Here is a 15,544-nt window from a genome sequence, read left to right as displayed (position 1 = left end):
ATTCAAAACATCAGAGTCTTTAATATAACAAGTTAACCTGAAAATGGGGAAAGAGGCCACACGGGATTAATGCTGCAACCTCAAGAGAGGAAGCATGAGCTTTCCGCATCCTCTTTTAGCCAGGAGAGGCAGGAAGGAACACACTAGGGCTAGGCAGGACAGGGTAGGATTGAGCACAGGGACTGGAACTGTCCTGATCCCTGTTACTGATAAGAGTTTTAAGCACATCCAAGCTGTACACAAATAAGAATCAAAGTCTCATTTTATATGATGCTCCAACATCTTCAAGCATTGTCATCTCTCTCAGCAGGAGGGAACATGAGTAACAGTGAGACAGGGCTGAGAACCTGCCAAGCCCTGCAGCAACAAGCATCAAGGCTTTGCTCCTGCAAACTTCTCCCTCCTGCCTCACTTGATGTTCCATGCTCTCTCCGGATGACGATGACAATCTTCTCTTCCTCTCTCCATCCAAGCTCCCTAGACCAACAAAAGGGGAAAAAAAGAGCAAGTTTCTCCTTGATGTCTTAGCAAGGGGTAAAACATTCTTTCTCCTGGAGAACAACAGGACAACAAGAGAAAAGCAGCAGACATCTCCTGTATGCAGGACACCCAACGTCTCTCCCCCATGCTTGCTCCAGGCAGCTGAGCTGCAAACTGGACCTGGATATACTCACCCCTTCCAGCATTTCTGTTTGTATTGGGGTCTCTTCTCCTCATCACTGTATTCCTGCTCCCTGGGTGCCAAACAGCTTCTGCAACAAGACCAGTCTGAGTGTGTGAAACAACAGCTTGACTCCCTTCTCCCACCAAAAATCTCCATGGTTTGGACATCTATGCAGTGTCTCTAATCTTTCAGGATTTCAGATAATAGAAGATGCCAGCTTGACGCCAGTGCCAGCAATAGATGCCCAGAGGCTGGAGAGGGGTCAGCAGGAGAGCACCTGAAGAGCAGCACAGAGGAATTCCAGCCAGACAGTCAGCTTCACTGCGGGCCCAACTTAAATGCCTCTATGCAAACGCACGTAGCATGGGGAATAAATAAGAGGAGCTAGAGATGCGTGCACGCCTGCGGGGCTACAATCTTATTGACATCACGGAGATGTCATGGGATGGCTCCTTCATGGAGTGCTGGAATGGAGGGGTACAGGCTCTTGAGGAAGGACAGGCAGGGGAGACAAGGAGGGGGTGTCACCCTCTATGTCAGTGCCCAGCTGGAGTGCAGGGAGCTCTGCCTGGGGATGGGTGAGGAGCCGAGCGAGAGCTTATGGGTCAGGACTAAAGGGAGGGCAGGGACAGGTGATGTTATAGCGGGGGTCTGCTACAGACCATCTGACCAGGAAGACCAAGCAGATGAGGTGCTCTATAGACAGATAGGAACAGCCTCACGTTCACAAGCCCTGGTCCTCATGGGGGACTTCAAACACCCTGGTATCTTTTGGAGGAACAACACTGCAGTGCATAAGTGATCCACAAAGTTCCTGGAGTGTGTTAGTGATAACATCCTTCTTCAAGTGATAGAGGAGCCAACAAGGAGAGGTGCTATGCTGGACCTTGTTCTCACCAACAAGGAGGAGCTGGTGGGGAATGTGAAGCTCAAGGGCAGCCTTGGCTGCAGTGACCATGAAATGGTGGAGCTCAAGATCCTTAAGGTAGCAAGGAGGTCTGGCCAGGGATGTCAAGAGCAACAAAAAAAAGCTTTTACATGTACATCAGTGATAAAAGAAAGACTAGGGAAAATGTGGACCCTCTCTGGAAGGAAACAGGAGACCTGGTCACCCATGACATGGAGAAGGCTGAGCACTCAATGACTTTTTTGCCTCAGTCTTCACCAGCAAGTGCTCCAGCCACATCGTCCAAGTCACAGAAGGCAAAGGCAGAGACTGGGAGAATGAAGAACCACCCACTGTAGGAGAAGATCAGGTTCGAGACCATCTAAGGAACCTGAAGGTGCACAAGGCCTTGGGACCTGATGAGATGCACCCACAGGTCCTGTGGGAACTGGTGGATGAAGTGGCTCAGCCACTATCCATCATATTTGAGAATTCATGGCAGTTCAGTGACGTTTGCGGTGACTGGAAAAGGGGAAACATAACCCCCATTCTTAAAAAGAGAAAAAAGGAAGATCCGGGGAACTACAGGCCAGTCAGTCTCCCCTCTGTGCCCGGCAAGACCCTGGAGCAGATCCTTCTGGCAAATATGCTGGGGCACATGGAAAATAAGGTGATTGGTGACAGCCAACATGGCTTCAGTAAGGGAAAATCAGGCCTGATGAATTTGGTGGCCTTCTACAATGGGGTTACAGCACTGGTGGATAAAGGGAGAGCAGCTGGTGTCATCTACCTGGACTTGTGCAAAGCATTTGACACTGTCCCACACGACATCCTTGTCTCTAAACTGGAGAGACGTGGATTTGATAGATGGATCACTCAGTGGATAAGGAATTGGCTGGATGGTCACAGTGAAAGAATTGTGGTCAATGGCTCCATGTCCAAGTGGAGAGCAGTGATGAGCAGCATCATCAGGGGTCGGGTTACCGGCACTGTTTAACATCTCTGTTGGGGACATGGACAGTGGGATTGAGGCACCCTCAGCAAGTTCAACAACGGCACCAAGCTGTGTGGTGCGGTGACACGCTGGAGGGAAGGGATGTGCCATCCAGAGGGACCTGGACAGGCTGGAGAGGTGGGACGTGCAAACCTCATGGAGTTCAACAAGGCCAAGGGCAAGGTCCTGCACGTGGGTCAGGGCAATCCCAAGCACAGATACAGGCTGGGCGAGGAGTGGATTGAGAACAGCCCCAAGGAGAAGGACTTGGGGATATTAGTGGATGGAAAACTGACTGTGAGCCAGCAATGTGCGCTCACAGCCCAGAAAGCCAACCGTGTCCTGGGCTGCATCCAGAGCAGTGTGGGCAGCAGGTACAGGGAGGGGATTCTCCCCTTTGTTCTGCTCTCATGAAACCCCCCCTGCAGTGCTGGGTGCAGCTCTGGGGCTCCCAACATAAGAATGACATGGACCTGCTCGAGCAAGTCCAGAGGAGGCCACAAAGATGCTTGGGGGGCTGCAGCACCTCCCCTGTGAGGACAGGCTGAGAGAGTTGGGGGTGTTCAGCTGGAGAAGAGAAGGCTCCGGGGAGACCTTATAGCAGCCTTCTGGTACTTAAAGGGGCTACAGGAAAGATGGGGAGGGACTCTTGATCAGGGAGTGTAGGGATAGGATGAGGGGTAACGGTTTTAAACTGCAAGAGTGCAGGTTTCAATTAGATGTGAGGGTGGTGACACACTGGCACAGGTTGCTCAGAGAAGCTGTGGCTGCCCCCTCCCTGGAAGGGTTCAAGGCCAGGTTGGACGGGGCTTTGGGCAACTTGGGCTAGTGGAAGGTGTCCCTGCCCATGGCAGGGGGGTGGGACTGGATGTTCTTTAAGGTCCCCTCCAACCCAACCATTCTGTGATTCTATGATTATGATTTTATGAAGATCAAGAGAACAGCTGAAGAATCAAACACTGTGCTTAAGGGCTAAAGGGAGAAAAAGCCACTTGAATCCCAAAATAACAGATATAAAATGAAGTACAGACTATGAGACAGAGTTCAGCACACCACATAGCCAGTCATTTCTGCTTCAGTTTTGAGTTGACAGAGAAATGCATCATAACCCATGTGGCCAGCACAGACCACTAATGCCAGCTGCTTCAAAGAAAAGGAACTGTCACGGCCATGAGTTTCGTAGAAACAGTCTATAAGAAAAGTTCCCTCTATGTACCACTGTACATTTGCAGTGAAGTCTTGAAGCACAAGATGAAAATCCTGCTTATACAGGTTTAAAACAGAAATGTAACTATTACTTTTCTGGCAGCCACAAGTACTGCACAGGTGTTTTCACTGAACTGTCCAACACGATCTTAGGTCTCCATCCTCAGACGATATTTCTTACTTAGAAATTATCTGTACACCTAGGAAATCCTAATTACTCCTTCCACAGCACCTTACCTTGCTTGCTCTGGTTTGCCACCACCTTGCTGATTGCTCCATTGAACCAGGTCAGTCTGAAGGTACTCACAAACCCCACAGTCTGTTTGTCTGGCTTGACAACGAACTGTCTCTCATCTGTCATCTGTGCTGCTTCCTCTTCCAGATCACGGACTTTTAATGTATCAGAGCTTTAAATGGAGGCATTAGCTTCCTCCTCTGTTGAAAAGTGGCTTTACTATCTAGTTTCTAGGCTATAAAATAAAAACTTACTCCTCGGCCTCCAGAGCCAACTGGTTTCCTTAATAGTTTATCATGAAGGCTATCTTTGTGGAATGCTGAGCTTCAACAGATAATGGCAATTCAGCTGTATAAACTAGGTGCACCCTGGAATTTGTGGATCAGAGAAAAGGATTTTCCTGCAGTAACATCCAGATGGTTGGTCTCAGTCAATTCTTTCTGCTTAGCATTTAAGCTGGTATTCTTGGCAAGGAAGTAAAGCTTTTTTATTCTCCAACAGGTCAGAAGATCTCAACAAGAAACTGTATTTTCTTATTAGCAGTTTTGACATTTGACTGTAATTCAATCAGCACATTTAACTAAAACCCATCCAATCCTTCAGAAGCATTATAATTTAAATGCCCAGATTCATCTAGATCAAAGGCTGTTATTTCAAAGGCATCAGGAAAAAAAGGGGTCAGTGACCAAAGCAAGCATGTACTGAAACATGTTCCTATTTTAACATCACCTATTTTAATGAAGATCCGTATTCACAGGTATGTGGAAGGAACACAGGAAGTCAGGCATTTGACAGAAACTGTTTGTATTTCAAGGATGTGAGATGGCATGGAAAAAAGTCATCCAGGACTCAAATCATAAGTCTACCTGTATCTGGGGAGGCGATGGAGATGACAAAACCAGCTTTCTGGTAACAGTGTAGGGTCAGCCTGGTCAGGGATCTTCCTCTGCTTCAGACACTCTTCACATTGTACCCGCAACCGGTCTGGCCTCTCTGCAAAAAGTAGTGCTCAGTCAGGTGTGGAGTAAACACCAGGAATGGCTGTTCAGAATGAGTGCTGCCACCAGCCCCCAAAGCAGTCCCAGCCCATGTGGCACAGGACATGGGATGGCCCAGTGCAGCCAACATGTCTCTGCTCTCCCAGGGACACCCTGCCCACAGTGTGGCATCCCTCCCAGCAACCACCAGAACAAACTCCACAGGTTCCGATCTCAGTTCCCTACAGGAAAGAGGATTCCAGTCACCCCTCGGCAGCCTCTGCTCCTCCTGGTGACACATTCCCACCCCACCTTGGCCAAGGGAAAGCCCCAGGCCTTTAACGCTTGCAAAGAGTAGAGCAGTGGCAAACTGGTTCCTACGCTATCATGCAAGCTGCATCCACATTTCCCAAGTTCATCTGTGCCATCCTCACCTTCCAACAGCTGTTGAGTTTCTGTCCCAGCACAGCGATCATCCGTCTGGAAGGAAGAACTCTGTAAGAAGCTGGGCAGCTCCCACTGGCACAACAGGAAGCACAAGGAACAACCAGGGCAAACACAAACCCTTTCCCCAAGAATCTGACCTAGACTTGTGATTTTAGGTTGGCACCTTAGCAGCCTTTCTGTATCACCCACCTCACAGCTGCAAAAAATGGGCCAATACCATCATCTAAAAAATCAGGCTACAGGTCCCTTTCCCCAAGTGCAGCCTTTCCCAAAGTGTGGAGTGCTGCACCCTGAGGAGAGCAGGGGCCAGTGACTGCTTCTGCTCCATCCCTTAACTGGAGGCTGCACATGAGCATCCAATTTTTTCTTTTGGCTTTATAGGTGTGTTCCTGGTTTGGGCAGCTCTGCTAAAGTGTACATGAACACAGGTTCCATTTTATTTTGGAGAAGTCTCCTCAGGGCTGGAGTCTTGTGAGGGAATGAGCTTGAGGAACACAGAGACTGTGTCCTTTCCTCAGCCCAAGGCTACCAGACCTTCAGGATAAAATTCTCCATGCTCTCTAGGGGCACTAGAGGAGGAAAAACAGGCCCAATCTGGGGCTACTTCACAATAAACAGACCTAAGAACATGTATAGTGCTCAGAACAAAGGCTGTATCACAGCAAAACCCTCTCCGAGCAGCAGCCTTGTGCACAGGTCTCTCTTATCAGTACTCTGCCTTCTTCAAAGTCCTCTTTGTTGTGTGCTTGATTCAGGAAGTCCCATTGTTACACCAATCACACCTACACCTCCTCCCTGCACCAGGGGCCAGAAATTAAGGGAAAGAACTGCCTTAGCCAATTCTGCTCAGAACAAGCAAACAAAAAAAAAGTAGTCCTTTGGAGAGCACTGAGATCCCAAAGCCCTGATACGAAGGTTGATGGCAACACCATGGCCTGTGCATTGCATGCCAACAGCAATATGAGGTACAAACACCTCGTAAACTCCCTGAAAAGGTATTTTGGGCATATAATACTGAATCTTTTTCTTCCAGAAAGCAGAGCACAGACTGTCTTAACTAACAGACCAGAATTATCTGTGGCAAAGATGGTCACCTCCAAGGCATGCCATAGCTCTGAGATACTGCCGCAAGATAACACTAGAAGCAAATGCTGCAGCAATCACTTCCTAACAGAGGCCAGGCTATCCTGCCAGAGCAGATCCCCTCTGGAAATCACCTCTGGTAGCATCTCCAGCCACAGCAGTATTAAACAGTAGATGGACATCTCTAGTTACCTCAAACCCAGACAAGGAGTCACAGTGCAGGGGCACACATTGATCTGATCCTAGGGACACGCCAGGTCTCCTTGTTCAACTCTGGACACTGTGCAATGTAAAAGCAAGGATCTAAGACAAGGTTGCTTTTTGCAAAATCCCATTCTCCCCTCTCCCAGATAAAAAGAGGTAAAAACAAGTCCAACTCCTCACCTTCCTTTGACATCCCACCTTCTCGTAGGATCTGATGAGTCAGTTGTTGTGGTACATCATGATCCCATAGTGGCTTTTCTTCTTGCAGGTTAATCCAAAAATGATCTTCACCCTTTTGCTCTGAGGGAAAATGTGTCAAGGAAGAAATAAACAACAAGCTCCAGAGGAGGAGCGGGGGAGATGCATGAGTTCCACAGGAAGGAGTGAAACATTCCACAGAGGTCGCAGCATCAAGCTGCCCACGCTGCCTTCCTCAGCACAACACCTTCCCTCTTCAGCAGAGGAAAAGCGCTCAGCTCTGGCCTGCTAACAACAACCCCGTGCACGCAGCCAACAATCACAGATAAGAACACGCATAACTGACTGGAGGGGAGTTGGAAACAGCTGTACTGAGTGGAGCCAGTCTGTCACTGCCAAGTCAAAATATGCCTTGGTTATAGCTTTAATAAAAACTCTGATACGCGTTTATATTACCCTGATAATAGAACAGGCAAGATCTGACCAAAGAAAACTGCTTTGGAGTATATCACAAATGAGATAACTAATGACTAACAATTTTACTTGTGCTTAAAAGATAAATGACCAACATTTACAAAACCAAATCAAGCACATCCAGTCGGGGCTGAAGAAATCTTAACGACTAACAATGACACTACGGTACATCAAAGAGCGAGCTCTCCTTCAGCAGACTCCAGTTTCACAAATTCAGTTCTAGACAGACCACTATTAGATGGGGAACTCTGAGTTTCGGGTTAAAATATTTCATTAACCACTTTTTGTCTGAATATATTTTAATTTGCTTACTTCTTGGAGTCAGAGCTCATGCATTTGCAATTTACGTAGTCATCACGTGCCTGCCAATACAATGCTGCTTTGTCTGTACACTGAAGGTGCTGAACTCCAAACCTCAAGGATCTGTTATTTTACGTACACCGGCTATGCAAGGCCAAAGAACCTTTGGAAGCAAGTGGAAAACCAGTACGGCTTGGGCAATACCACTACAGGTTTCTAACCTGCTGCATTTCTGCAAACCACCTCAAAACACAGTGGCTGTGTAATCTCTGGAGAGAGCATTAGCACACACACGTGGAGTTACAAAACAGGAAAGCAGCTTTGTTGGTTCTCCAATTTCTCACTAAGTATATAGGTACAGAAATTAAGTAACACCTCTTCATCTTTGGTCAATCTTTTCCTATTAACATAAGCACAGAAATTCATGACACAAAATGGCCTTTAAAGCACGTAGCAGGACAGGGGATAAAAGATGCTCAGGTGTAGTTCAAAACAGCTTTAGCAAAGTTCTCTCTGGGAGAGGTCTGAAGGGTAGATTGTTCTTTGCACTTGGCTCTACTTGGGGTTTCTGTTCTGTGGACACTGGTCTCTAAAAGCATGTGAGCAGGTAAGCCAAACAAGTCATCCTACTCCCAAAAGAGCTGCGGTGGCCTAGGAGTGGGTGTGGGGAATGAGAATTAACATGCTCCAAGAACTCAAATGACCAGCTTCTAGTCAGACAGGAAAAGTCAGCAACCAGCTGCTGCTGAACAGGACAGAGGGGAAGAAAGGCTCTTCTGGTCTCGTTATACATCTTGATAAAGTGTTTTTCCACTGAATTGAATAATGCTGTCATTTAAAATACTTTTCAGCGGATATTTTCCCAAGCAAAACTGATCAGTCAGCAAAAGACTCAAGCCTTTCTCCACCCACACAGCACATCAGCCCTGGGGTATGTCAGGAACTGGCTCATGTACGAGGTGAGCCTTGAGCCCTATCAACCACTGATCCAGCAGAAGCAGCTCTGAGGGCTCCCTTCTAAGCTTCTCATCAGGATTTGGCTTCTCAAAGGTCAGAAGACAGTTCAGCCTCTCTATTCATTTAAATCCTGGGTTTCTCTATGCATCAGACCAGACAGGCCTGAGCCCAGCTGTGAGGTTGGTCTGGAACCCCGCAGTGTGCTGAGGCTGCTGTGAGCAGAGTGCCAAGAGGTGGCAGGAAGGATACAATGAATCTTGGCTTGCAAAAATCATATTCAACAGTGGCCAGGCTCTTGGTGATCAGCTGAGTGTTCACCTTCTGTCGCAGGACAATCTGCGTGCGAGGCTTCAGGTACAAGACACTGCAGTGTGCCTGGGAGAGGGGACAGCACAGCAGAACAGGCAGGAGAATTCTAGTTGCATGGAGTCTTTTCCAGGTGAAGCCAAAATCTAGTTTGGATTTAATGTTTTTCATCGCCTGTGAGTCATGCACAGAACAAAGCTGGGGAAGAGCCATCCTGCTCCCTTTCAGATCCTGCCAACTTACCCATAATGAGTACTCCATTTCTGGGCCAGGAAACTCTGGAACCATCTTCTGAGACTGCAGAATCTTTCTGCTGGGAATCTCCCCATCGTCTGCAAGGAATTCTGCTATCCAAGTATCATGCTTGTCTGTATCAAAATCCAGATCTGGCTTCCTGTCTTTATTTCTGAAAAACACCAAACACAAAAATAAAGACAGTCTCCTCCAATCATCAGCACCCTGGTCTGCTCTTCTGTATCAGGATCCCAAGGGAACTTCCTGAGGAGCAGATAAACCAGCATATTTCACACACGCCATGGATCTCATTAGTCAGTCATTTAATTACAAGCATTTCTGTGCAGAACACCAAAGTAGCAGAACACTTCAGAACAGTCTTGATAACAAAGAAATATGGAAGTTCCATTGCACAAATGGGAAGAGGAAGTAAATGTATTAATTGGTTTCCTCTGAAAAAAAAGAGCATGCCTGTGACAGGCAGAACTAGACCCACCTCTCCTAACGCCCAGCGTGGCACCCCAAGCTCTCCGTTGTACAGAGGGAGGAGGCAGAAATCCCTGTATTTGTTCCTCCAGCGGCCAGGCTGGATGGCAACAGGCTTAGACCACCCAGGCCAGGTGCTGTCCTGGAGCTGTCTCTGCTTTTAGCCCTTCCTCATCCTCAGGGCACCACTGCCTCACCACATGCCTCAGCCCCATACCTGCAAATGTTCCAGGGGAGGATGCATGTGCCCTTTTTGCCTGGAACGGCATCAAACTGTGCCAGTAGCTCCTCCCTGGTGTTGAAGAGGTATTGTCCAGGATGGCATCCAGGCTAGGCACAGAGTCTTCAGTAGCAATCATTTTCTCTAGAAGCCACAGAGTCAAGGAAAACAGCGCTGCCCAGTCCACCTACCTCCCTTTTGCCACAGGGGAACAAAAAAATCCAGTTGCAAAGACCTGGCTACAGGCCTGACACTCCAGAGAAGTATGACACAGGAGACTCCAGGAGGATGGGCTCAGAGAAAGACTGAGCCAGGACAGACATGACAGTAGGATGCTTTGACAAAAAACACTTAAAAGTATCGAGCTGAGCGGGGGGCAGCAGTGTCACGCAGCTGATAATGTACAAGCAGTGCCGGGGAGCTGCATATTCTCAGCTCCCTTTGGTGTGAAGGAAGCACAGGCTGGAAGGCAGCACCAAAGGCCATTACAGGTGCAGAAAAGCAGCAGAGAGCGCAGTGAAACAAAGATATTAACTCAGCAGTCAGAATCCAACATAACTGTTAAGCAGGTATTCTTTATCAGCAGCGCTGGGGACACCCTGGGGATTCTCCCCCATAAGGGCTCCCAAGAATTAGCAAGGGACATCAGTTTACACACACACAAATCATATATATTCATTAGATTTCCTGGAATGGGGTGTCTTATGGTAATGAGTTCCTGGAATTCATTTACATAGTCCCAGCACGCGTGGTGAAAATAGGGTGACAGTCTTCGGTGGTCGAGGGAAGAAGTAAGCAGTCTTCTTCACAGTCTTTGCTCGTTGACCTTCTTCCCAGAGCGTGAGCTGTGAAGTAAAGTCCAGGTGCCTCCTTCCTAAATCAGCAGAATCATTTCCCCTATAACAGGGTCTCTGTGTCTCTTTGTTCCAGCCCCCCCCTTATTTTAATTTTCCCATTCTAGAAGTTGCCCAAGTGTCTGCTGAAGGCCTTGACTCTGCTCTCAGTGATTTCTGTAGGGAGCCTGACGAGCGTTCCCATCTGACCTAAACAGACAAAGGGACCCAAGGAAACAGCTGAGGAGTCAGGAGTCCTTGAGAAGCAAATGAAGCAAAGCACAAACAAAGCTTCCATACATCACATCACAGTTTAGTCTTAATATTTGTCAGAAATTCATTTGTTTGAGCCCTTTCATTCCCTTTCATTTGCTCCTGGGCAGGGGCTGTGTACATGGGTCTGCATGGCGGGGTGGAATGGGACAGAAACAGGTAGCCCATAGGTCGCTGGCATGACTGCAAAGGCTTTCCAGGAGCCAGGTTAGCAGCAGATGCCCACAAGGAGATGCACAACAAAGTCTAGCCTAAGGAAAAGGGAATAATGCTGCATTGCAGTGTGCTAACAGTAAGGCCTGCCGCAGAGATTCTCCCAGTGCAGCACTGATTACAGTTATTCTCACCCTCTCCAAACATTGTGCTGTGCACACATGGCCAGGGGACAGCCCTCAGCACCATGGCAGTGCCACTGGCCCCCACGTCCCTTTGGAGGAGGGCAGGTTTTCTGGCTGAAGGACACCAGTGGGATAATCAGCCTCAGCATGGACATGGCCCATGTATGTCTAGGAAAGCAGCCCCACGCTGAGAGCCCCTCCAGTCCTGCTGAAGATGATGGCACCCTTCCCCAGCACATGGAGCCAGACTTGAAGTCACACAATCCAGCGGACGGGTGGTCTCTCTTCACAGTCTTCTCCGTGAAACCAAAGCTGAAAGCAAGCAAAACAGAAAGGGGCTGGAAACGGGGAGCACTGGCCTCACTCCAGGCACAGGCCCACATTACTACACTTAACTTTTGCAAAGGGAGCTGAGCTCCTGTTCAACAGGGAAGACTTGGGATGGCTGCAGTGCTGGTAAAGAAGCCAAGTCCTGCCAGTCCTATACTGCCTTCACCACTGAAGAACCACATAAATGGTCAGGAAGAGCTACTCACAAGGACGATTTCTTTAGCACCTAGGGAAGGACTTCAAACCCTAATTTACCCTAAGCACCTCCACTTTTTGCATTACAGACAGGGAAATCAAGAAGCAGAGGAGCAAGGTAATGTTTCCAACACTGCACACCCAGGTCAACAGCCAGACAGGGAAACCCCATGTGCCTGTTCTTCATAGTTCTGCACCAAGGCTGACTTCTCACTGTCCCCTCCGGGACAGTTGGCACCAGCAAGGGGCTGGCCCTCCTCCACTGCACACAATGACAGGGCGGGAAGGGAACAGGGCCTCTGGTTTTTATTTCCTGAACCCCACTCACATTTCTGAAGTGCTGTGGTTATATGTCTTCTGCATTTAAAGATACAATTTTCTCTGCTTTGCTTCCCCACATTTTGTTTATGTCAAACAAAATGGTCAGACAGAAACAAAACCAAGCCCTGGCCCCTTCACCCCTATGGGTAAGCTATAGCAAAAGAGAAAGGACAGGAGTTTTGCATCGAAAATCTCCCTCCTCCAGCCTTAAAAACATCTAGTCAAAGAGGCAACCAAAGGAGCATCAAGAACGCAGAGCTGATTTGGCAAAAAAACCTGATCCTTGCAAAGGCCTTTCTGTGTTTGGCCTCAAAATGCCCTAGTAAAGTTACAGCCCCCTCTGTAAGGCTCACATCACTGGTTGTTCAAGCTTAAAACCTATTTTCAATGAAGTTAGTTATGCAATTAAAAGACCAGGCCTATTGAACTGAAATTCCTTATCACGATATCACGCTTTAAATCTCTTGCCATTAGCCTGTCTCATTCTCTCTCATCGCTGTAGAAAAATACTTCACATAGAAAGATTAACATGATATAAACACATCCTCTAAAGCCATGATTTATTTCAGCATCCACAGGGTAAGACAGACAAGAGATGAAACTCCTCCATAACAGCAGTCTACAGAAAAGGACTCTTGGTTTGACTTCAGAGATGTTCAGCTTTATGCAGACCTTCTCTATGTCCCAGCACAAAAGCACCTCCTCTGCTTATTTCACACACCAAGGAGTCAAATGACTTATGTTAGAGCAGTTAATGACAAGTAAAATGTTTACTGTGAGTCCCTAGAGCACCCATTACACATTGAGGCAGATTTTCTACAGTGTAAGAGCAGTTATTTTGCACCTCTGCGTGCTGGGAAGGTAAGGAAGAAGCAGGGAGAGGTGGATGCTTACGATAGGAAGCCAAAGGCCAGTGGCAATGCTTGAAGGAGAGCAGATGGATATGGGAGGGCTCATAGCTCGTTACCTGAGCATGCTGTAGAGTTTGCAAGGAGTCATTCCTGCCCCATTGTCCATAAAAGTTAGATAAAGGTGAGCTCCACAACTTCAGTGCAGAAAAACTTAGCTGTCACGCTGTGATGTGCACTGCCTACGGGAAGAAGAAATCTGGGCAGTAAGAACTAACGGTATTTCACCCTTGTTCCCTCCTAAACCCTCTTTGCCCCCACGTGAGTTCCAAGGAGCAAAAGCAGTTTGCCAGAACTTCTCTTCCGAGCAGTGTCTGGGAAGGGAGGCTGCAGGCCGCTGGGCGAGGACAAACGGGGGCCGCTGTGCCGGGGCCGAGGGGGTCGCGGGCGAGCTGTGCCGATCCACCCAGAAATCACCCCAGCAACTAATAACATCTCCGTGACCTCCGCAGCCCCTCAGCGCGTCACGCACGTTACGGAGAGGCTGCTTAGTAAACCCGCATGGATTTTTTTTTAGAGGCCCACAGCTTGCGCTGACACCTCGGCCGGCCCGGGCTCAGGGCGCGGGTCACAGCCTTTCTGTCAGGGCGCACCGAGCCACGTCCGGGAGCCAGGCCGGTGGGGCCCTGCTGGGGCCCCTCTCCCCACGGTGCCCGGTGCTCACCCAGCAGCTCGGCCCCGGCGCCGAAGGGCCGCGCGTCGGGGGGGCGGCAGCTCGGCGGGGACAGAGCCAGCGGCGGGCAGTGCCGGCGGCCCGGGCGCGGCAGCCTGAGGGCGTTAACTTCCCCGCCGGGCGCGGCGACATGGCGGCGCCCAGTGCCGTACACCAAGATGGCGGCACCCGGTGCCATACAAGAAGGTGGCGGCGCCCGGCGCTGAGCCGGCAGCACCGGGGAAACTGCGTGGGGAGGCCCCAGCCTCTCCCCTCAGTGCGTGAAGGTGACAGAAACCAGAAACCGGCGGCGGTCACGGTGCTCAGGCCGGGCTGGCAGGGGTTGTACCAGCAAACCGCAGCCTGGGGAAGTGGCTGGCAGCAGCCTCAGCCCAGGGCACGGACCTCCGGGGAGATGTGGGTGCGGACAGGCCCGGGCCTGGGTGACTCTCCCGGGAATGGCGTTGAAAGCAGCCCCGGGGGCCGACCTCTGCCACGGCCCCCTGCTGCCGTCGGGGCAGGGCGGGCAGAGTGTGGCCTGTTCGCAGCTCTGGGGCCTGGAACCACCCCGCAACGCCAGCTCCTCTGGAGCTTGGACAGGGCAAAGCACCACCACAGCCCCTTTCCTCGTTCAGTTTTTCACTTTGCTCTGAACCAGTCACCTCCTTGTAGGTGCGGTGCAGCCTGGGCCAGGTGAGCGTATCTGTGAGTTGTTGCAAGTGCATTTACCGGTTGTGAGGGGAATCACACAGCCTGGAGGGGGTGATGGCAGCAGGGAGAAAAACAAGGGCTGGTGGGGACATCATTCTCCTCCCCATGTGAAAGGGAATGAAAGGGCTCAAATGAATTTCTGACAATTATTAAGACTAAACTGTGATGTGATGTATGGAAGCTTTGTTTGTGCTTTGCTTCATTTGCTTCTCAAGGACTCCTGACTCCTCAGCTGTTTCCTTGGGTCCCTTTGTCTGTTTAGGTCAGATGGGAACGCTCGTCAGGCTGCCTACGGAAATCACTGAGAGCAGAGTCAAGGCCTTCAGTGGACACTTGGGCAACTCCTAGAATGGGAAAATTAAAATAAGGGGGGGGCTGGAACAAAGAGACACAGAGACCCTGTTATAGGGGAAATGATTCTGCTGATTTAGGAAGGAGGCACCTGGACTTTACTTCACAGCTCACGCTCTGGGAAGAGGGTCAATGAGCAAACACTGTGAAGAAGACTGCTTACTTCTTCCCTCGACCACCGAAGACTGTCACCCTATTTTCACCATGTGTGCTGGGACTATGTAAATGAATTCCAGGAACTTATTACCATAAGACACCCCATTCCAGGAAATCTAATGAATATGTATGATTTGTGTGTGTGTAAACTGATGTCCCTTGCTAATTCTTGGGAGCCCTTATGGGGGAGAATCCCCAGGGTGTCCCCAGCGCTGCTGATAAAGAATAACTGCTTAACAGTAAAAAAACTTTACTGTTGAGCCGAGGTCTCTGTTTCACATGCCTGTATTTCGGTACGCAGAGGAAGCCAGCAGCTTGGCTCCGCTGGGTAAGCCTGGTTCCCTCAGTCACTCTCACCAAGTGCTTTGGACGTTGCTCTCCCAGGAGCACTGGGATACTCTGGGAAGCATAGGACATTAGCTTGCCTTGTTCACAAAAAGTGCTAAAACAGGTCAGCAGATAAACCATGGCATCTGCCACAATGGTGCCCCACCAGAGCAACCACCCTCCCTGCCACAAGGCTTTACGGGGATCCCTAGTGAGGAGCCAATTTGCGGCCATAAAGCACCTGTGTAATCAGATACCTGTGCAGCCAAAGTGTCTGG

The 15,544-nt window shown here is 49.4% G+C and overlaps 2 protein-coding genes across 7 annotated transcripts; one reads left to right on the top strand and one right to left on the bottom strand.

Moving 5' to 3' along the window:
• Window positions 1-3: 3 nt before the first annotated feature.
• MORC4 (MORC family CW-type zinc finger 4) lies at window positions 4-13,849 on the bottom strand. Of its 6 annotated transcripts, XR_012624586.1 has the most exons (12): window positions 13,734-13,849; window positions 13,129-13,251; window positions 11,325-11,627; window positions 9,869-10,914; window positions 9,175-9,337; window positions 8,875-9,077; window positions 6,877-6,996; window positions 6,685-6,772; window positions 5,397-5,442; window positions 4,852-4,978; window positions 675-752; window positions 4-477 (listed from the first exon to the last, which is right to left on the bottom strand). XR_012624586.1 is itself a non-coding variant. In XM_074835116.1 (10 exons), exons 7-10 carry the CDS (start codon window positions 6,887-6,889, stop codon window positions 285-287), a joined length of 411 nt encoding a protein of 136 aa, XP_074691217.1. In that variant the 5' UTR covers window positions 6,890-6,996; window positions 8,875-9,077; window positions 9,175-9,337; window positions 9,869-10,914; window positions 11,325-11,627; window positions 13,129-13,251; window positions 13,734-13,849; the 3' UTR covers window positions 4-284. The 6 variants fall into 6 exon arrangements, 1 of the variants encoding a protein (XP_074691217.1); XR_012624582.1 differs by lacking the exons at window positions 9,869-10,914; window positions 11,325-11,627 and having other exon boundaries at window positions 8,875-9,000; XR_012624583.1 differs by lacking the exons at window positions 9,869-10,914; window positions 11,325-11,627 and having other exon boundaries at window positions 8,875-9,000; window positions 13,129-13,247; window positions 13,734-13,744.
• Window positions 13,241-15,199, top strand: LOC141927693 (uncharacterized). Its single transcript, XM_074834946.1, has 3 exons — window positions 13,241-13,275; window positions 13,587-14,414; window positions 14,695-15,199. Exons 1-3 carry the CDS (start codon window positions 13,241-13,243, stop codon window positions 14,735-14,737), a joined length of 906 nt encoding a protein of 301 aa, XP_074691047.1. The 3' UTR covers window positions 14,738-15,199.
• The last annotated feature ends 345 nt before the right edge of the window (window positions 15,200-15,544 follow it).

Source organism: Strix aluco, chromosome 10 (assembly GCF_031877795.1).
Source record: "Strix aluco isolate bStrAlu1 chromosome 10, bStrAlu1.hap1, whole genome shotgun sequence".
NCBI lineage: Eukaryota > Metazoa > Chordata > Aves > Strigiformes > Strigidae > Strix > Strix aluco.
The sequence above is the reverse complement of the archived record's forward strand: the minus strand, read 5'-3'. Positions and strand labels throughout refer to the sequence as shown.